The sequence below is a fragment of the Nicotiana tabacum genome, chromosome 9 (genome assembly GCF_000715075.1).
Source record: "Nicotiana tabacum cultivar K326 chromosome 9, ASM71507v2, whole genome shotgun sequence".
In the NCBI taxonomy this organism is placed as follows: Eukaryota; Viridiplantae; Streptophyta; class Magnoliopsida; order Solanales; family Solanaceae; genus Nicotiana; species Nicotiana tabacum.
This window is the reverse complement of record NC_134088.1, coordinates 73,167,253-73,190,560: the sequence shown is the minus strand read 5'-3', so window position 1 is coordinate 73,190,560 and position 23,308 is coordinate 73,167,253. Positions and strand designations below refer to the sequence as shown.

The 23,308-nt window shown below is 33.9% G+C and overlaps 1 protein-coding gene across 5 annotated transcripts; it reads left to right on the top strand.

Moving 5' to 3' along the window:
* Positions 1–2,716: 2,716 nt before the first annotated feature.
* LOC107817030 (membrane-bound O-acyltransferase gup1) lies at positions 2,717–17,649 on the top strand. 5 transcript variants are annotated; one of them, XM_075221741.1, is made up of 21 exons: positions 2,717–2,996; positions 5,775–5,840; positions 8,608–8,739; positions 8,831–8,886; positions 9,597–9,765; positions 9,853–9,901; positions 10,182–10,282; positions 10,393–10,457; positions 11,379–11,449; positions 11,836–11,895; positions 11,973–12,086; positions 12,500–12,624; positions 12,708–12,759; positions 13,818–13,880; positions 14,031–14,140; positions 14,227–14,319; positions 14,407–14,488; positions 14,613–14,690; positions 16,694–16,769; positions 16,849–16,898; positions 16,976–17,649. In XM_075221741.1, exons 5-21 carry the CDS (start codon positions 9,707–9,709, stop codon positions 17,021–17,023), a joined length of 1,296 nt encoding a protein of 431 aa, XP_075077842.1. In that variant the 5' UTR covers positions 2,717–2,996; positions 5,775–5,840; positions 8,608–8,739; positions 8,831–8,886; positions 9,597–9,706; the 3' UTR covers positions 17,024–17,649. The 5 variants fall into 5 exon arrangements, with proteins under 5 accessions (XP_075077842.1, XP_016498287.2, XP_075077839.1 ...); XM_016642801.2 differs by having other exon boundaries at positions 9,587–9,765; XM_075221738.1 differs by having other exon boundaries at positions 8,574–8,739; positions 9,587–9,765.
* Positions 17,650–23,308: the final 5,659 nt, after the last annotated feature.

Sequence of the window (23,308 nt, the reverse complement as noted above, 5' to 3'; positions counted from 1 at the left end):
TCAATCACTATATTAATTATGTAATTCTACAAAAAAAATTATAATCAACCAGGAGAAAAAATAGTCTAAACATAAAACAAACAGGAAGAAGACAACTATGAGAAATCATACTACTACATGTAATTAGAGGAGACGATTTCTGTGGGTTCAAACCATTTTTTTTGTATAAATATGCAAAAACTTTTATTGTTATTTGTTACTGGTCTTTTTGTTTAGTGTATATAGTAATATACCAGCAATTATTCGCAGACAAGTAACATGGGGAATCATATGAATGTTCTACTCCACTGAAGACGAAAGTTGCTGAAACTTAGCTAGCGTTTGCACATGAATTTGGTTGAAACTTGAAAAAAGAGTTTTTGAAAAATAATTTTTGAAAGTTGAAGTTGTGTTTAATTATTGGAAAAAAATTTGTAAAAAAAGGAGGCAAAATGCTTATATTATACTGTAAGTGTTTATCAATATATAAGTAGTCATTCTTGTTCTCAAATATCAAGGATATGGAGAAACTGCATAAACTTTCAACTTAGAATTAAGTTAGAACCAACAGAAATAGAGGAGGAACAAAAGCAAGCAAACATAAGAGCAGAAAGAATAAATTTCACTTACATGGTGCGGTATCATTTTTAAAGGAAAACATCGACATGTTTTGAAACAGAGATAGCAAAGAGCAAGATCACTGGTATATTCTCCTTAAAAGTGGAATGTTGGAAAAGACAATGTATGGGAATGAGGAAACATGATCGTGTATAGGAGTATATATTATATAAATAGAGAAGAAGAGTAGTTAGTTTTACGCAGACTTACATTTTAAGCCGAGTAACCGTACGTGTAGCTTACTCTTTAAGCTACTCGGTTCTCCGCCCTCTCCCATATCATGCCCAACATTAACTAACCGAACAAAATAATCCTAATACAATTTGGTATTATCTTTTTTGTTTGGTTGTCATTTTCATTTAACAAATGAAGGATTATCAATTTGTCATATGACGAATAAGTTATATAGTTCATTCAAGAGTCAAACGAGTTTCTCTTTTACTACATATTTTTCATATGCCTTTTAAATATTTTAAATAGTCGCTTGTTATAACTTATAATACTTTTTATACATTTTTAAAAAAATATGTACATTTTTTAAAAACTTAAAGATTTTATATTTAAATTTGCGATCAAAATTGAGAAGTTTGACTCTCGAAATCCTAATAGTATCAAACAAATTAGGACGGAGGAAATAATACACTAATTATTATGGCGAGAATACTTGCTTTAAGGACAAATTTATTGTTAAATGCTTTTATGTCTATATTGAAAGAAGTAGTCAAGCCAAAGAGGTAAAAAAAAACAAGAAGGTTTTTCGTTTGATCTTGCACATAATTTGTTTAAAGCGAGTATAACTAATGCGAGTATTATTTAATATCGCTGATCGAACGCTTCATTAATTACGCAAAATTTATTTTTTTCTTGTACTACCAATAAACACTACATTACTTGTGTTGGGATTATTATTTATTAACTTAATTCCTCCAATAAAATATTTTATTATTTTTGTAGAGGAGTTTGTATTAGGAGTATGTTTTCTAATCCCTCCAATCAAACAACCTCGTAGGTATTGTTAGTACGAATTAAAGATGTCAAGGGGTCGGGCCGGGCCGATCGGGGTAGAGGAAAAGGGAACAGGCCGGTTTCGGTATCGGGCCGGTTACCGGTTATTTTTTACCGGTTTCAGGCTTCCCCGATGCTAAATTGAACCGAAACGGTTCCGTGCCTAATGGGCCGGGCCGTTTTTTTCTTCTTCTTGTATTTGTATAGCAATTGTAATTTTATATTAAGATAAAGTAAAAATGCAAAACACTAAAAACTAACGTATAAAAAGAATGTTTGAATAAATTTCAAAAGCTTTAAAAGCTTTATATTTGAAAAATTCATTACGAATTTAGATAATACAATGAACATGAAAAAAATATAACTTATAGGATAAGTCTTATACTAGAGTGTTGATAACTTGATATGTAATGATCAAACTTCAAAGGCTTTCATTTCATATTTTCATTGCATAATAATACTTCAAATTAACTTGTCTAACAAACTAAAACATTAAGCTTAAATAGGTCTAATAATTTTAAAATAATACAAATTGTCTCAAATCAACTTAAATAAGAATTTTTGGAAGACGCTCAAGACAACTCTTCATATGCCTCCTTAAACAGCATGCGTCCTCTCACTTTCAGCGAACATTTAAGACTCGACCACAGTTCTTGCATTTTACTTTGCGAACTTCTTCATTTTCTTCTACCACTTCAAAGTGTTTCCAAACATATGAGCGCACTCTAGAAGCATGGGGCATGATTTAACTTGGGTTTGAGAATTGAGAGATAGTGAAGAAATGAAGAAGGAGCGGGGGTCTATTTATAGTTTTTTAAAGGGTTAAATTAGTAAATAATAAAAGTATTATTTTTGAAAAAAATATCCAAAAAGGGATATTCTTGCAAATTAGCCGTTGAGCAACGGTCAAAATATATATATTTTTTTAACTTAGTCATTGAACCAATCCAGGCCTGTCCGTTTAACCGGTTCCAGGTTGTACCGATCCGGTTAACCGATATCAAAACTCTCCCCGACACAAGCCGGTTCTCGTCCCAATCCAGCTTTGTCTGGCCCCCTTACTATCGGGCCGGTCCGGTCTACAACCTATCAGGGCCGGTCCGAAACCGGCCAGCCTGGCCCGTCTGACACCTTGAATATAAATTAATTATAACCAATGCATTATACGTAACACGATTCTTTTCATAATTATAACAAAACGAGTCTATGAAGCACGCGACCCTTGATTGCGCAACGGACTCCATATTCGAACCTAAATCACAAAATCAGAGTGGAATTGAATTCGCCCCCAATTTCAAATTGCGCTACACTTTCTTCTTCGACCAGCTGACACTGCAACCCTACTCTACTCGCCCCAGGCTCCATTTCTTTCTATTTGCCGGCCAAATCAAGTTGTAAGTTACCGTCTTTTTCGTCTTCGAATGTGCTTTAATGGTAAAATAGGAATTCCGAATCGATTGCTTTGTGTCTGCTCATACTGCATAAAATTGTGTTTCACCATGTGATAATGGCTTCTAACTTGTTATGTTGTACTAATTAGCTTTTAAGTGCTAGCAATTACTGGTACTTTGGCACAAATTACTGTATCCACATGGCTTGACTTTAGGTTAATATATTAGAGAACTAGAACTTTAATTTTTCTGATAATTAACTATAAATGTCTTGTTTGCCTAGATTATAAATTGTTAGAGAGTGGACAAGTTTATCTGAGGGAAGTGTTACAGATTCCTGTTACTTTTCTTTGCTTATATGCCATTGTTTTAATTACTCCTTTAAGTATAATTCACTCTATCCATATGCGTCGAGTTAAGATTACCAGTCTTGACTTTGCAGCCAAATAAAAAACTAAGAGCAACTATCTTGATAAACCGGCATGGTTCTTGATATGATTAATTGGCAGTATGCTGCTAGTTCATCGCCATATTGTGCTCTTTTGTTCTAGTATAAGTTGCATTCGTCTATACTGTCCTAAAATTTGGACTTGAGAAGTAGGAAAGAGTTTGTATCTTGGTTTCTTTCTTCACTATGTTTAACTTTAAGCTTACAGGTTGCTAATATGACATGAAAGAAACTGTGGGCTAGGTGGGACATGAGTGGTTTGCTAATAGTATCCACCATTTGGTATGTCTAGATTGATCATCGATTAAGTTGTGTCCCAAACGTATTAAAGATGGAATATTTATCAGTTCTTGGGAAAAAGTTACAAATATTAAGGTCATCTGCCACATCCTTTCCAGATAATTTGATTTCAAAGTCTTTTGTGTCAAATATAAGCAGTGTGATATCATTGTTTTAAGTACAGCTTAAGCGCAAAATTGGTATATTTGACTGAAGGTTAATAAATTACCAAAACGGATAATTAGGACCTCTACATTAGGGATTGGTGAAGTATTATCTTATGGTATGTCTTATAATTTTGTAAAACTTCTTTGTTTAGATATCATTGTTTTAGGTACCCTTGAGTATAATCCAGTCTTTCTGCATGCCTTAAGGTTAATATATTAGAGAACTAGATACTTGATACCTCTAAAAATTACAGTAATTACTATTTTGTTTACCACTAAATTATTGGAGGGTGGTCAAATTCTATCGGAGGGATGTCTTACAATTTTGCTAGATTTGTTTTTATATGGTCGCTTGCGTATATAAGAACCAATATGGTCCAACACTTCCCTACATAGCTGGAGCTTAGTGCACCAAGCTGCTGGTTCTTTTTGTATGGTGAGTGGCATTAGAGTTATACACAAGTACATCCCATATGAATTTTGGTTCATATAACTGTGTCTTTCTTTTCTCTTTTACCTCTTTTTGGTCTCCTCACCTCTAGACTTGATTTTGAGACCAACATGACAAGAGAACAGTCAAAAAGAAGTTGCTCAATACTTACAATTTTGCAATTAATTTTAGAACATCAAGTTTGATATAAGAAAGGCGTAATTTTCTCACTCTCTTTTTGTGGGGGATAAAGGGTTGGGGGCAGTTAGAGTTGGTAGAGGTGTTCTGTTTTTGTTTTTACACCTATATTTGTTCGACAGAGAGCATGTTTCTCAACAGCTGATCTTTACTTGGTTGTAACAACAATGCGCCTGGCTCACTTGAGTTTAGTGTTCTCAGCAGCTCTGCCTTCTCAGTCACAATGGAGCAAGCTGCTTTGACCACTGCAGAGAATTTGCACCTAAGTAATAATTCTAAATCTTTATCAATTGATTTCCCTTATTTGGTTGGCTTAAAGGGAGGGAGTAAGGGAGGGACCATACATAGATTGGCAGTGACGAAGCTAGGAATTTCTCCAAGGGTGTTCAAATTTAAAAGAAGTGAAAAAAGATTCCGACAAAGGGTGTTCAATATGTGTTATATACCTCTAAAACGTAATATTTTACCTATGTACACAGTGCAATTTTTCGACGAAGGGTGGTCAGTTGACCACCCTTAGGACCATGTGGCTTCGCCACTGTAGATTGGAATACGTAAATTTGTAGTCAAATCATAATAGGTTCAATTTATCATGACAAAACCTCCATGGTTCCTTGTGTGATAAGATTTCATTAGGCTGCCACTTCTTTGATGTATTGTATTTTCCCTTGCTGGTAGTATCCAGGAAAGTGCAGTCATCTGCATTATAGTGAAGTTTGCATGCGAGAAGTGGTGAGAGATTTATCTTGGTTTCTTCTTCACTCAATTTAACTTTAAGCTTATGGTTCATGACATGATAACAATCAATGTTGTTAAAAATGCTGCTAACAATCCCATTGGGCTATTTATGAATGAGCTATATTGTCAATTCCTTCTAAATCCTTGCTGCACTGCCGTCGATCAGATACGATTTGGATGTGGCTGTGTGATCCGTACCAGATTTGGTCAACCTAAACTGCACCTTTGACCAAGAAGTATAGGTTGACTGGGTATTTGGTTTTAATATGGGATTATGTCATATATTCGAATCCGCTCGACGCTTGGTCCAATATATTTTTTTAGCCTGTAGCGGAAAGAGTTATGTAAGGCAAAGACATTTTGTCCCTTCTGAATTTATACTCTCATGTCCTCTCCTTTGTCATTTTACTAGTTTATTTTATTTTCTTTGCTTGAAATCAATAATAATTATTCTATAATTTAATTTGCTTTAAAAAATTAAATCTATCTACAAAGTGAATTTTGATTCTTTCTGTGTCCAGGCCAGCGCACGTACCTCGACTAATTCCACGGGATACCTGCAACCTCCCACCAGCAACAAGTACCAGGTAACTCTATCCACCAAGGCTTGGGTAGATGGAAAGAAATTAGGTAACTCTATCCACCAAGGCTTGGGTAGATGGAAAGAAATCACCTAGTATTTTTTGCCTCCGCTGGGATTTGAACCTGAGACCTCATGGTTTTCACCCACTTCATTGACCACCCGACCACTCCCTTTGGTGCGAATTTTGATTCTTTCTTAAAATTTGATTAAAATGCAAGTATATTTATTCAAACTATTTATTTTTTAGTTTAATTTAAATTTAGTCTATGTTGAAATGTCTATTTGTTTTATACTAAATTTTTGGATGTGGTATATAGAGTAACTCTTTTTCACTAATTATTGGAACTAATTTAGGATTTATAAATTCTTTTATTCTCTTTTGTTTAGAAATAACAACTTCTAACATAATAACAAGAAAAATTCTAGATTTTATATGAATATCTTAGAGCTAATAATATTTTTTAAATTGAATTTCTTGAAGTAAAAATTGTTAAATTAAATAGATAAATTGCTAAAAATAGAAAAATATTTATTTTTATATCTTTTTAAAAGTATTTTTAACTTTGTTAAAACTATAGAGCGCGGACTTTAGCATGTCTTTGTTTTGATTTTGTTTTAAGAAAAAAAGAAGTGATCAAACCTTACATGCTTGTCATACCCAACACTGCTTATACTAATATCTATCGATGTTGTTTTTTTGAACCTGCTTGTGTAAAATCCTGGATCCGCCACTGGTTATACCATGTAAATTTTCCTTGGATTTCTCTACTTGAGGGTCTGAATTTGAATGGTCCTGATCTCAGCCCATTGAGTCCATTTTTTTTCCGGACGTTAAAATACATGCTTGTCTCTCTCTCGCGTAAAACATTATTTCTACTTTCGGCAAAACGACTTCACTCGTATCAACATCAACCAGCCACAGCCAAATGTTTTTCTTCGGTAATATTTCAAAATCTTTACTTAGAATTCTCCATCTTGATTCCATTTTTTCAATGGTAATTTATTGTTTTGAGATTAGAGTTTGAAAAGACCCTTTTTGAAATCATCAAAAAGAGAAGACCTTCTAAAGTAGAAGGATGCATTGATAAAAATTGTGGGTTCAGATGGGAAGGATAAATTCTAGTATAAAGAATAGAGTTATTGACAGTTTGACAGAAGTGTTAGGTCTGAGTAAACTTCGATGGCTCGTCATACAGTTCTTTGCATAATCTTCTCTGAACTTCTAAAATTACATTTCTTCTTGTGAGTTCTAAGTGAAAAATCTACATTCTAACTCCCTGAAAAACTTTTGGGCACTATCAGTTTGTGTATGAGAGATCTCAGATGCATAGAGTAATATCAAATTTAAAGGGTTTTATGTCATTGTTTGGAACAGTAGAACAGTGAAATATAGTAAATTGGGTTGGTGATGGTAAAAACATTATCTTGAATCATGGGAAATTATAGCCCTTAACAAAGCTCCTTTTATGTTTTGAAGCTTCATCATTGGATTATTTGAGGACCAAAAAATGTTTACTTCATGTGTATGTGCCCTCTTTCTTGGATATGAGATTATTGTTGTTGGTTCTAGAGAGAAGAGGAGGTACTAGAGAGTTTTGTGTTTTAGTTATTTAATTTTTTTTTTCAGTATTTGAATATTTAAACTTGATCAGATTATCAGTTAGTTATTTAAATACTTTAATATTTGTGCATCTAAATTAGAACTAGTTTTGAGTTTATTGTTTAAATTTGTTGGATAAGTTTGATTAGAAGATAAATTTACGTTGAATAAAATATTTATGATTATATTTTGTTACAAAAATTGTTGTTATTGATATATAATTTATTTATAGTTCAGATAGTTTAATAATTGAATCAAACACAAAATACTCATTTACATATTTAAATACTTCAATTTATCTCAAATAATGATTATTTTTGTTCAAGTTAGTATTTCTCTAGTATTTTATTCATATAATAGTTAAATATTTTTATTTGAATTGTATATTTGTTATATTTAAATATAGATAAATTATACACATTTCTATATTGAACAAACAATCTTAATTATTCAGTGTTTAGATATGCATATACATCTTAATATTCATATGTGCATTCAAATTCAAATGTCTTAATCTTAATAAAAACAAATGAGGCCTTGTTGTCCTTGTAAAACTCAATATACAGTGCATATAACCTAATAGCAGTACTAATTGTAATAAAACTAACCTCCGTTACTATGATTATAGAACAAAAGAATACAAAGGAGAAGGTACATAACTACAAATTATGATCTAACGAAGATTAAGGACCTCTTGTGGCATTTGGCCTAATCGAGGTCAAAGTTTGAGAAACCATTTTCCATATACTGGGTGTACACCGTGTGTACACACCAAAATCTGGTAAATTTAACTTTGAAATCTAAAATTAGATATTAAAATAAAAATTACAAATACATAAAACTTTTATGGCTTAATTAATCTAACTTCTAGGAGCAAATATGAAGCAACTAATAAAATTTACCAATGAGTTACTTGTATAATTTATCTTATGTTTACTTTCTTATGTTATTCTAGTACTAGTATATCTGAAATGTTCTTTCGACAAATGTCCCGCATAGAAGTGTTTTTGACCCGCTAAAAGAAAAGCCCCAAAAACAATTGCTTCCAGGCTTAACCCCCAGTATCAGTACTCATTTGATTTGAATTTTAAAGTATTTGACGAAATGCCTGAATGATTCTTGCTCTAAACCAAGTAGATTCTTTCCCATTTTCTTCACCATTGAGTTACAGGAGTAGGCATAGTTGATTGAAGCTATTCAGCCATGACAAGCTCTTGGCAGAGGAAGGAGCTTCCCTTTCTCATTCTCTACGCCGTTGGATTTTACTTTATCATCATTCGTCGTTCTCTCCAAATCTCCCGCGGTATTCTCTCCTTTTCCCCATGTCTCTGTGTGTTGAATGGACAAATAAATAATTACTAATCCAACTTTTATTTGGTTAATTGAATCTGCAGATCATTACACCAAACTTTATGGGCTTCGACCTGGCTGGATCTCTGATAGACTCAATGTATGCTAATTTTACTTTTTAACCATTTTTGAGTTCTCTTTATTTTGGTTACTGTTGCTACTGGGGTTTTGTTATGGTAATCCCTCTATCCTAATTTGTGGGGCACAATTACTACTTTAGGAGTCAAATAGCTTCTTCTTTTACCACTAGAGTCTTTCATATATTTTAAACCAGAGAACATTGTGGTTTGTAGTACTTATTACGTAGTTTCGAAATAATGTGCTTGATTGGTGAAAAATATTCTCTCAGAAGGGAAAACATTTTCCGCAAAAAGGGAAAAAATTACTTCCTTCACTTATGAAGTAATTTCCTATACAAATATCCTTATTCTTACTGTAACTTACTTGAATTAATACTTAGAATTTGTTCTCAACCTTTAATAGTCAACTATCACCGACCCAACTTGTTTGAGTTGTTGTAGTATTGTCAAATTATTTTTCTTGTAGTTGATCCAAAAAATGATTTTCCAAGGTTGAACATTTTCTGTAGAAAATATTTTTCATGGATAACATTTTCTCCATACCAACAAGAATTAAGGTGTGATGTTTGAATTAGCATATTAAATTAGATGCATCGACTCTGGTACGCACCCTGCCATTATTTTTCAGACAGAGGGAGTAGTCATTTTTGTATCAATTGTGCATCTAGTAACATTTTAGATATTTTTCATCCTCTTTGTTAAGTTTTGCTCTATTGTTAGGATGTATCAGATGCTCAGTGGAGAAATTTTCGGGGCAACTTGCCGATTCTTACCTTGGTTTTTGGAATCTTCGCTCTAGTGGCTACTGTATCTAGATCATATGGCCTAAAAGCAAAGGGAATGTCAATCGTTTGGCTTTTACTGTCTATGGCTTATTTGTCATATCTCCATGGAGCTTGGTGTGTTTTCTATTTTAAAATTTAAAAAGTAATATTTTTCCATTGTGGGTCTCGGGATTCCTTTGTGACGTTCTGTTTTTGGTGCAGCATTGTATACATCTTGTCAATTGCTTCAGCTAATTATCTTTTAGTTAAGGTTTGTATCGTGGAATTTTAGTTTCATATTCTATTGTTGATATAGAGAATTTATGATATTCAAATCTGCTAGCTTTCCTTTGGAGATTTTATTTTTAGCTGTGTTGCAGAAATTTTTCATCTTTCTGCAAGAGCTACAACTAGACAATTTTCATTCCATAGTGCTGGATGTGGAGGATTTTCATAACTAAAAATATCTTTATTGTTAAAGTTGCGGAAAATAGTCCCACATGACAAAAGAAGTTATTCTGTTTTTATTTACTATACCTTTGTATCTGCAGGTATGCGGAAGGACCAAATATGCCTTCCTGTTGTGGATATTTAATCTTACATTTCTAATATGTAACCGTGTTTATGGAGGATATCCATTTTCCCTTTTGGGGTAAGTTGTCTTTGGTCAATCACAAGCTGCATTTTACTATGATGTGATTTATCTGAGTCCAGAAATTACGTTATTTTAATACTTCCGATGATCTTGTGTCTATGTTGTAGGCCAAAGTGGGCCTACTTGGACAATTATCGAGGCACATTTAGGTGGCATATATGCTTTAACTTTGGTATATACTCTCGATCTGTCTATTTTAAGTTGCATGCATGTTTTATTTCCATCACTTATCACCTCATCTGTTCTCTCAAATAACTACCCCTTCTTGGTTGATCTAAAAATGAGTCTTCTTTCTGGGGAGAAAAGTCTTGCCGTGGTACTTTTGGGATATCAAATAAACATTCTACGCTGTTCGACATTTTTTCAGTAAGATGCCGTTGAGATAAGATTGAACCATATTTTATTCCAAAAATAATCTTTATTTTAGTCCCCTGAAGGGAACAATTTCATTAAAGGGGTAAAATCTCTCTATATTAGGACCCACTTCCATTTAAATATGATAAAGCTCAACTGTTCCGCTATACTCATGTCCAATCTATTTAGTTGATTTATTACAGGTGACACATAAGGAGACATATTGAGGATCTTGAAACATAAAGAAGTAAAAACATAGTTAATGGTGGTCGGTGGATAAGAAAATCCTCGGCAATTGTTGTAATAGGAACACACTTGATGACCTTTATAGTGTCCTTGCTTACAAGGTTTCCTGAGTGCAACTTTATGTTACATATGCATAATAGCTGACAAAGTGGAAAGTTTGTTGCTTTATGAGAAGTTAGGATTCATGCCTATTATTTCTTGAGGAAAACTCCAAGTTGTGCTCTTTAATTTAAAAATAAAAGGTACTTTACCTGCTCGCAATATGTTTGTATCAAGATCCCATTTTACTGGGGAAAAAGATTTAGTTTTATTTATCTTTCTGCCTAGCGCAAAGGTGCTATGTAACGTGCCTGTTTAGAACTGCAAATATACCAAGAAAGAAAGTGAAGGAACTGTAGCGTTTAACTAATAATTCCCTGTTATACTTTGCTGTCAACATGGATAGAAACATCTTCATTGGTTATCTGAAGTTTTAAGTGTATCTATTTTGCAGTTGTCCTGCGAATGATTAGCTTTGGGTACGACTACCATTGGGCAGGTCATGATAATCGCTTTGACCAAGAGGTATGTTGATGGTAAGATGTCCATTCGAAAGTGCTGTCAATTATGTACATCCTTGTTACCATCATAGATTCTTTCCTTTAGTACTGCATCATGAACACTATTTCCTTAAGAGATCTCCTTTATCTCACAGCATAATATCTTTGCATGAACATGCGTGTTAAGAGAAGGTTGCCATGTGCTGCTGATAGATGGTCTCCATTTACTTAGTTCTCTCAATAGGGTAGATACCACTTCAAGCATCAATTTCCTGTATGAGCTCATTGATTGGATATTGGAATCTTATCTTCATTGTTTTATCCTATATATAGTGGTTAACAGTTGATGAATGCAATCATATAAAATGAAGCCTTTATCTGTTCTGATATTAGTAGTTACGGTGATTACAGAAGCATGTTCAGCGTTGCAATAATTGCTCATCAGGAAAAACATGCTACCAGCTATTACAGGTTAGCCGGTAATTCAATTGCTAGATTCTAAATGTATCTAGCTCTCTACGTGTCTGAACCATCTCCCCCCTTTGCAGGGAAGGAGTCTCAAAAGCGACACATTCTCCTTAACTATATACTTGTGTTACCTGATTTATGCACCTCTTTATATTGCTGGACCAATTATTAGTTTCAACGCATTTGCTTCACAGGTAGAGATGATTTTGCTTTTACATCCTTTTTCTTCTTTTATGTCCTTATATTTGTGCAGAAGATACTGTCATAGCGTAGAAAATATGAACATACATGCTGTTGAATAACTGTACTTGTGTCAGTCCCCTCCATTTAAAAAACAGTAATTTTCTATCTGGAATGCCATGTGCCAGAAGGAATGACAGGTTGTTAAGAACCATTCCTTCGGCGAGATCACAATTATTTTTGTGTGGTACATCTTGAATCTGTTCTTATTTTTGGTGTGTACTTCTCTTTGGTATAGCTGATTGTCCCAGTACGAGTTTGAGCAATGAATTTGACCACTTTTGTTTTCCTTTACTTTAACCAAGAATTTTGTGAACAGCATGACCTTCATCAATCTCATTGTTTATTGATGTTACTGTCGTTGCAGTTGGATACTCCTCAGAAAACATACTCAGTACAAGATGTAGTGTGGTATGGACTACGCTGGATTTTTAGCTTGATGCTAATGGAGACAATGACACATTTCTTTTATTACAATGCTTTCGCAATCAGGTGAGTATCTTATGGTGTTCAAATAACCCCAATTTCTTTGAACTCCTATCTGGCCTTGTGATTGAATCTTGTTAAATTTGCAGTGGAACATGGAAATACTTATCTCCATTGGACATCTTCGTCATTGGGTATGGAGTAAGTGCTGGAACATATAATGCTAGAGCCACTTAACTCATAGAGTTCCCTAGTAAACATAATTCTATGTGTTTCTCAAAAATGAATAATTGAAAACAGCAGCTTGCAGTTATTGGTCGTAAATCCTTTGAACAGCTTGATCTAGGTCGGAGTAAATGCTGGTGTTTAAATTTAGAGCTACTTAGGTCATAGCTGTTAGTGCTGTTCTGTGTACAAAATACATGATTTTTTTTCTTGAAAGGTAAAAATTGTGAAGGAACAGATGAATCTCAAAGCAAGCAAGATCTGTGCTTTTTCACTCCCCTAGTTCCATTTTTAAATGTTTTGGCTTTATTGAGTTTTGCTGCGCATGTCTTTGATTTATCCAGTTTTGCCACATGGAATATTTTTCCTTAACGATGCACAACTCCAAGAGTCTAACTGGAATGTGGACCGTTGTTCTTTAACCATTTAAAGACTTAAAAAGTATCACTTATTCTAGATCCTTCAGATACTTTGAGGCTTTGTCTTTAGATCCCTGCAGATGCACACTGACCACCATTCTTCAAGTGTGATATTCTATTTCTCTAATTCAATGCTGAGGTGGTGAAATGTTTGTACATTTGTATGCTACCTATTTTCTTTCTACAGAGCTGCTCAACTAGAAAATTCAGACCTATTTTATTTATACAGATATATATAAACGCAACACCTCTGAGGTGCTCTATGTAGTGAGGTTCAATCCTTTCATTCGCCTTTAAACTCCCCAAGCGTGGAAGGGAAAGGCCCTTGCAAATAGTACCTTATGGTTCAACATCTAAAGGAGAATTTTATAAGCAAGTCAAACGAAAGAACACCAACTATCATCAACAAGGAATTGCTGTTAAATCTGATTCTTTTCCCTCCGCGGTTTCTTGTATTTCCCTCATTCTTATATTTACTTAAAATGCTTATTCTCTCAAGCATCTTTTTTGGTATTTGTTATTGAAGTGCCAATGGTCTTTCAGACTATCTCTTGAGTTACTGATTTTCCAGTTAATAGGATGTACCATTACTAATCTCTATGATAAAAAGAGCAGGTTTTGAATTTCATGTGGCTCAAGTTTTTTCTGCTTTGGCGCTACTTCAGATTCTGGTCACTGGTAAATTTTGCAGTCATGCTTCTTTTGCCTTTCTACTCGTTCCTAAGCTGTAGCTCCTTATGCTTATGCTTTTTGGAGACGTTTGGTCTCCGCAGCATGTTAATCATATATCTGAGGAGAAGCCTCTTTTCTACCATAATATTTGTCCAGGTCAATGGCATTGAGGCTCCTGAGAATATGCCAAGGTGTTTAAATAATTGCTACAACTTGGAAAGTTTTTGGAAAAACTGGCATGCCTCCTTTAACAAATGGCTTGTTAGGTACTGTTCTCAATCTTTTGACTTGCTTTATCTGAGCATCTGTCTCGCACTGACACTAAGATTTGGTATGATGTGTCTACCTTTAGATATATGTATATTCCTCTTGGAGGTACTCAGAGAAAACTGCTAAATGTGTGGGTCATCTTCACGTTTGTTGCTATATGGCATGATCTGGAGTGGTACTGTTTCTGCAATCATCAACTCCACTTTGTATTATTGTACTAGGCTTAGACTTCACCTGACAACTTGTTTGCAATTGGCTTCAGGAAGCTTCTTTCTTGGGCATGGTTGACATGCATCTTCTTTGTACCAGAAATGATAGTAAAATCGGCAGCGAATGCTCTCAAGGTTATGCCATTCAATGCTTAATTCGTAGTTCTTTTTGTTCTACGCATGCCGGTTTTTATTTTATTTTATGACCGACTATTTTTTCTTCTTGGTGCCATGTTGCTGAACCTATTGTACGCACTAGGTGGAGAGCTCTTTTGGCAAGTTCCTTTGCCGTGAACTTAGTGCTGTTGCTGGGGCTATCACCATCACTTGTCTCATGGTTTGTCTGCTAAATTATTAGTCAGTCAAAATAGCATGCTTTTATATTATTTTATTGAGTTAATACCTAAAAAACCCCTTAAACTATCCACGTATCACAACTTTAATACTTAAATTGTTGGGTGACTTCACTCTCTTTGTAGTGTGCGGAGCTAGAGATTTGGCCAAAAAGAGTATACATGTGGCATTTTTCATTCATTGTTTAAATTAATTATTTTTATCTCTTAGTCGGTATCTTTTCTTTTTCTTTCTTATTCAATATTTTCTTTTTCTTATTCAGTTTTTTCTTCTTCAAATCTTTTGCTAATGACATTAAACTTCTTGTTTCCCATAACCTTAAAATAATAATAACATCAAAAAATAATTAATCTATTTGAAATCACGAGTGCATTTTATCATATAAATAAACTCTGTTAAAAAATATAACTTCTAAATTTTTTTTTTGATAACCGTGGTATCTCAGTTAAAAAAGATAACTTCTAATTTTTTTTTTCATAACCGTGGTATCCGGGCCAGCTTGCATGCACCTCGACTAATTCCACAGCATACATGCCTCTTCGGGTGCAACAGTACCAGGTAACTCTGTCCACCAAGGTTTGGACTGATGGGAAGAAATCACCTAGTGTTTTTGTCTTCGTTGGGATTTGAACCCGAGACCTCATGGTTCTCACCCATTTCATTAACTACTAGGCCATACCCTTAGGTGCAGTAATACCAACAAATTAACAAAAAAGAAACAAAAATTTGAACGTTTAAGCATATAATATTTTTTTCTTATTTTTTCTTTCTTGTTGCCTTATCTAAATTTAGTGATTTCTTTTTTTTTCCTCTTGCAGAACCGAAACTTTTTGTTTATAAAAATAAATCTAGTTGAAAATCCATATTCGTAAAATAACGGTAAAACAAAATAATAATAATCAATAACAGTAAACCTAATTGCAAATCAGAATCGAATTTAATCAATAAAATTAAACCCAATTGAAAAGATTGAACATTAAAATGTACTTAAAATAAATGTTCACGTATGGTTATGTCTTTTTTAACTGAGTCTATCATTATTGATATAATTCATTTGTGATTGGCAACTAGGTTTATCATTTTCTTTGATTAAATTATTTTTAGTATTACTGTTATTAGCAAAAGATGTAGAGTTTTGAGGAAGAAAAAAGTAAAAGAGAGTAGAAAGAAAAAATAACAAATAAAAATAATTAATTTTAAAAAATAAATGTAAAATGCGACATTGATGCTCTTTTTGGTCTATTTTCTAGCTTTCACATACTACAAAAAGAGTGAAGTCACTCTCCATGCCACTTGCACTGTAGGTTTTTTTAGATAAGAAATGTTATAGTTAAGTGTAACAACATTCCATAGTTCAAGTATTAAAGTTGCAAAACGTGGATAGTTTTAGTTTTTTTTTTTTTGGGGGGGGGGGGGGGGCGTTGTTTAGGTATTAACTCTATTTTATTTTATGCACTTAAACCGGATTGTGGTATTATTTATCAGACTAAGTATACCGCAAAAGTTAAGCAAGTAGTTCTGAAGCATAAAAAGAATTCCAACTTGAATTATTGTTTCTGCTAAAAAAAACTGAAGAACAAAAACTAATGTTGCTCTTTCAGAGTGATAAAGTTGTTCAAATTACAGGACATAAGACTAGAAATATGAAGAATTTTGGATATTTCTGCATATCAAGATTCAACCATATGACTTAACTTATTGCCGAGTGTCACTAATTATTTTGTGCACTTTATGATCGTAACATATTGTGCATGATGAGCACTCATCAGCACATGCAAATGCATTGCAACAATGCCACAGTTCGTAGCCACAAGGTGGGATGAGAAAAATTGAACTTCTGATTGACCTTTCCCTAGTGTGCGTTTAGAAGGGTTAAGCGGACAACTTTTATGTTTCAAAGGTCTTCGTGTTGCATTTTAGCGGATGTTTTGCCACCTAAAGCTGAAATGGTTAAATTTTGTCTTAACCACACTGCTTTGTCATCAGGTGGCCAATCTTGTTGGCTTTGTCATCGGACCGTCCGGAATCAATTGGTTTCTTTCTAGATTTCTTCAGAAAGAAGGTACTGTGTCACATTTTACTTGATGCTTGTCTATTAGATTGATGTAGGTGCAGAGATGACAAAATATTCCATGTTTTAGGACTCCCGACACTTGGTGGCATGTTTATTACGTTTTACGTTGGCACTAAGGTAGGACTCTCCAAATGCATCTAATTCACTTTGAACTTCCTCGATGCTTTTTATCATGCTATGATCTTATAATGCAGCTGATGTTCCATATATCTGAAGCTAAGAAAAATGTCCGTGGTAGATGATACAAAGATTTGTTCCTGTCCGACTGAGCAGAAAAACATAGTGATGCAAGTGAGGAAGCTTTCAAGCAATAATTGTATTGTATCACGAGGGAATTGCTTGGTATGTTTCAGGATTGTTTTTGGGTCTTTGGACAGCGAGGTGACCTTTTAGCTGGGTATTTCAGTATCCGTCTATTTTTAAGTTTTATGTTCACCAGATTGGTCAATGTGAGCTCGCCAGGTTGCAGTTTTGTGTGGATAACTCGGGTCTTACCACGGCAAGAATGGGGCTAAGTGGGGTACAAAATTTTTGGAGTTCGCTGCAAGCTTACATTAGGTGAGCGTGTGCGCTGTTGATCGTCTTCCAATGATCTATTGTGATATATTTGACAACTCGAGCCAAAGGGTAAAAGACAGAAAATAGCAAGTTGTTTCCTTTACAGGCGTTTGTATTATGGTTCTTGGCTTCTTATCAAATGGGCCATCTCTCGTACGGGTATTCTAAAATTGCTTCAATTCATTTCAAGCTACAGTACAGTTGTCTTTATCTTAAACTGCTTGTGATTTGAAAGTCCAAACCTTGCTAAAAGGGTTTTAATCATGATTAACAGCAGAACAAATACACTGCAATGAAATATTTCAGCAAATGGACAAAGACACGTAAAATTATAATGCCTGCATCCAAATTGGATACTCATGTTTAAACCCAACAAAAAAGATAAAGTTGAATGCAAAGATGTTTCAGTGATTTTATCAATCCCATTTTATGGTTAAAAGCAGAATAAGGTTAAAAAAGTAGAATTTATCTTGTGACTTATCTGATCTTTTGTTCCTTTTGGTGACAAAGAAGTCAAGTGGCCTTTTCATCACATGCAATATACTTGAGCAAAGTGGAGAAATCCTTACTTTGGATATTTCTCTCTTTTAGGTCTCAAAAGTAAGATCACCTATAGTGGAAATTGAGATGGTTTCCTTTTGATCTAAGCATATGCTTTAGTGGAATGAAATGGTTGTGTAGTTCCAAACTTCCAATGCTTTTCATGAGTGTTACCCTTACATTTCAAAGACAGATATTTTCGCATCCTATTTTGTGTGTACAGAAAGTTAACAGCAGATAAATAGAATAAGGAAAAGAAAGAGGCCTTTTAGTATCAGCACAACTATAAGATTTTAAATTTCAGCCTGTCTGATTTTTTTTCTTAGTAGTATTTTGGATAAAGTGTTTCTCATTCAACTGAGTCCTCTACAAAGGCTTGCGGATTCTCCAGATTATTCAGCCAAATAACAGAGAAACATAAGTCTAAATTAATTATTAGCCTACATCTCCTGGAATAACTTCGAGTTCAGTGATTTATCTTTTTCCAAAAAGTTATTGGGATATAAGTTTTGCTGTTAATTTTTAGTGCTATGAGTTTTCTATAAAAATAGCACGGACTAGTCAGTTTTCGGACTGGTAATTCAAAAGTAGCCACCGTTTGTAAAGTCATTAAAAAATAGTCACTATTTTGCTGCAACACGGACCGGTCCAGCATAATATACTGGAGATTGGTGCACCTGTGTATGAACTTTCAGCATATTATGCTGGAACTCCAGCACGCAGAAAGTTCCAGCATAATATACTGAAGATTGGAGCACCTGTGTATAAACTTCCAGCATATTACGCCGAACCGGTATATTATAATGGAATATGCTGGAGCTCCAGTATAATATAATGGAACTGTGGCTATTTCTCAATTACCACTTGTAAATCTGGCTATTTTTTAATTTCTCCGGAGTTTTCTATGGATGTAACCTGTGCTTCTTTAATTTTTTAGGCCTTTCCTGCTGTCTGATTATTGGTCCTTGGGCTCCACGACTCATTAATTCTCACATCAAATACGACTAAGAATTCCTAGATTCATAAACTGACAAGCATGATGTTATTAGAGTTGAGGTCGATCGTGTGCATTTGATTTGCTTGGCGTTTACCTTCTGTTTTTTAGCTGAGTTGAAAACGATAGTCACAGATGATTAGGTTCTCAATGACCAGTACAAGGAACTTAGCCCTGACTCAGCCTGAATTGTATTCATTGTGTTTGTTTTATCGACAAGAAAATAAAGAGAAAACTGATATTAATTTGATCTTAGTTTAGACAAAATTGCTGAAGTTAGAAAACTTTAGTGAGAAGAAATAGCTCAAGTCATAGCTGATAGACTGGATTTCACTAAGCTATATCCTATAAAATATGAAAAAGCAATATTTTGTGTGGGGATGCATCCATGTGGCGCATAACATTCTTTTCAACAATACCCTTTTCATATACTATATGATGTGCCGATCAGCCATAAATGTTTAATGGTTTATCCATTGATTGATGGGTCCAAAAAACTTAACATAATCCTCAAAGATTTCATTTGTATTGTGTGGTTGTTTTCCACACTTTAACTTTTTCTAGACTCATCTTTCTTTGAACCAGAAAAAAGATATCAACTTTGAAGTTGACAACTGATTGTACCTTTATTTAATTTCCTCTGCTGCTTCATCTTTTTTCTCTTGGCTTATGGGTTAAATCTAAAATTATGACTCCCAGAATAGAGAATTTGTGTTACTGCTTCTTGTTCTCTTTATGTTGTATTGACACCAGGTCTCGTGTTTCATGACCAAAAAAAGCTATGCACAATAGTCTTGATCCAAAGGACAAAAGAAAGAACAAAGCAAAATATTATTTGGAAAAATAATCTTACAGTTTTCTGTCAGATGAATATTTATTTGGTTTGAAACTTGAAAAATGAGTTTTTGGAAGTTGAAGTTATGTTTGAATATATATTTTATTTGAAAAAAATTAAAGTTTTATGAGTGAAAGAAAAAGTTTCACGCAAAAACTGATCATTTTACATGAACGAGCAATGTTTTCAATCTTTTTTTAGTAAAATAAAAAAAAACAGCTAAAATCTATAGGCTAAGCAACATTTTTATCTGACATTTGTGACAGAGTCATTTAAACTTGTCGCCTCTATATGATCATTGATGTCAGGAAAACATTCTCATGTGCACAGAATACATCTCTGAAAATAACTGACTCCTTAGTATAAAATGTAGACAGACATGACTTATCCCACTTTATTTGACTGAAACTGTAGCATTAACTAGAAGTTATTGTATGTACTATCAATTAGTTCCAGATCAAATTAATGAGTTGAAGACAAAGCTATCAGTTTAAGGTTCCATCACACCAAGGGATTAAATAACAAAATCAAATGCAAGATCCAAAGCTTTTGATAGGCAGATACTCGTAGCAAATAGATTTGTCTAAACAATTATCACAACAAATCGTTTCCCCAGACGAGATTAGACAACTCAAGTATCCAAAAAGTGACTCAATTATTGTCTATTAATTATCAAAAAGGACTTACTTCGTGTAATTAATCATAAATCAAGAAGTTGTTATCTTGTCATTTTAAGTCCAAAGTTGACACTGACTTAGTAGTTAGTACTTGCTATGCTCTGACGAGAGAAACCTTACAAAATTTTTGGCAACTTTCAAAGTAGATCGCAATTTAGAGAGTATATCTTAGAAGATGATCCGAAAAAGAAGTGTGAGAAAGACAGTTTATCAAACTCGAATGGATGGTTGAATAGTGGTGCTGTAGAATAAATGTCTTTCCAAGTGGCCGACTTTCACAAGGAATAATTAAGAGGATTCAAGAAAATACCACAATTTCATACTTAGGATTTTTAATTTTTGAACCATTTGTCATTACCTCAAATGGATTGAGAGGTTTTTATATAATAAAAAAAACTCATTTTTTCTCTTTAAACAATACAAGTATATTTTACGATGAAGGGGATCCAATTAAATCCTTTATTCGTATCTAACTCCGCAGTACAAATTAAAGTATCTACTAGTACTTTGTTGAAATAAATGAGAAATAAATTTAAAAATAATAGTCCATTGCACTAAGTTCCCCTCGTGCACGTGCACTGTGATTGTGACACTGCGCATTAGACTCACTAGCGACTGCGACTGCACATACTGGCCATTGTCCTCGTACTGTATCTGTCGATGGGTCGCTAATTAACCATGGATATTTATTGAATGACTTGACAGTTGACACCGGTGAGTCTAACGTGGTCTTGTTATTGAATTGTTTTTACACACCAAAAAGAAAGAAAAAAAAAGAAAAGAAAAAGGGAAAGCTCAAATGGATACATCCCGTTGGTCTTCACATTTCTGGTCAGGAGATATATCCGTTGTATTTTTTTTTTCTTCCCTTTCTTTTCTTTCCTTTTATCAACTTGGAAGATCCTTCTTCTGAGTTGTATTTGTTATTTAAAAAGAAGTGATCGAACAAAATGATCATCTTTGGGGGAGGTGCATGCATTCCTTTTTTTTCCCCCTCCTTTTCTTTTCAATGGAAATGAAGCCCTATTCTTATTATTTAATACTCCAATCGTTTTAATTTATATGACATAGTTTGATTGGACAAGGAATTCAAGAAAAAAAAGAAGAAAAAAATATTAGAAACTTGAGGTGTTAAGCATGTCATAATTTTGAGCGGCAGCTATAAGATCGACTTTTGATTTAATATCCTACAACATATCTATCCATAACATCTGTATGACTGTAAAAGTTTATCATTATTAATTAAGTGCAAAATAAAATGTTTAAGTTTATTTTTAGATTTATAAAGATGATGCTCTTTTTAAAATAAACTAATAAGGAAATTAATAATAACATGGAAGAAAACTTTAGTTGGATTTAACCCTGACCCCAGCCAAGAATTTGCTTTCAACTCCTTTGGCCCCATGAAGTTCTACTTTACCTAGATTTGGCTTTGTTAGACAAGCCATGTAGGAGTGGGCAAAAGATGTTATATCTACTTTAGCATCAATGTGCCCACAACAACACTAACTTCAAAGATTAGATAATGCAATCAATAAGTGAGGAATGAGCAGCTTGTGCACACTGCCCCGGGCATCTCATCAAGTACGATTTTGTATTTGCTAATTTTCAAAAGAGGAAAAGTTATCACAACTCAACAAAGAAAAGAACAGCAAACTACTCAATTTCATTTGAAAAACTTCACTGTTCTAGAATTGGAAGTTCTAAACTAAAAGGAGTTTAATATGCATAGATTTTCTGGTGAATAATACGTAGCTAGGTACTAGTACCAAGCCCTATATGGCTAAGCCCTATATATCTTTTTGACTTTGGAAAACGAATGCTCCTAACTTTAATTCTTTTTTTCACTATAGCTTTAGTAGGCAGTCCAATTGGCTGGCATCTGAAAGCTAACATAGATATGAGTCTACAAATTTAACCAGTGATATAACTCGGTTTACGTATTCTATACTTAGTTTAGTCAAGAAATACAAATACTCAACCATTAGTTTACTCAAGCGTGAAAGCATTTAAGGAAACAATAATAGTGTAGGGGTAAAATTGATTAGTGACAGTTGGATGAATGACAAGATGACACGTGGAACTGAAGACATGTAAGATATGAGTCAGCAAATAGTTGACACCGAATACAAGCATATGACCGGTGCTGAGTAAGTTCCAAAGGCATTGCAACCAAGAATGAAGATTTGAAATGATGACATCGGTTAGAAAGGGCAGCATTCAATGAGCAGCCGTTACAAAGAATCTCAGTATTAACATTTGACTGTTATGCAACCATCAATAGGGGTTTTATTCTCATTCAAGAAGAGCTTTTGAGGATCTTGTCTCCCTGAATAGAGTTATAAATAAAAAAATTTGTATCCATAGTTGGACACGAGAAATCATCTGTACTCAAAAGCTAAAATTTTCTTACTTTATAAAATTATTCTCTTTCTTTTGCTCTTAATTCTATTCTTATCACTGCTTCCGAAAAAGCTAGATCCACAACCATGTTTATATTTTCTTCAAGTTATTTTAATAATCTTATTTCTATTCTTACTTTTTTCATATTCTTGGGCCAAATTAATTCACATGTCTGCAAATCACGTTACAATTTCAACTACCATTTTACTGGTAAACAGTTTGGCCCACACTGTGGGGCATAGACAAATGTGTAATTACTTAGATCCATTCATCTGTTACTAACACAGTTTGATTCTTTTCTCTACTAAAAGAAAAATTAGATATGGCAGCTAATGATGTGAACAACTCTTACAAGGATGGAACAAACAATGAAGATGTGTTCTAGTGCGATGTTTCGACTAGTGAAACTCGCAACGAAGGGGATGAAACAACCCCGGTTCATGGAGAACAAAATTCTCGGCATGTGAGAAGCCCAAATCCTGACGATATGGATGATGAACGCGTAGTTGAGACAGTTAAA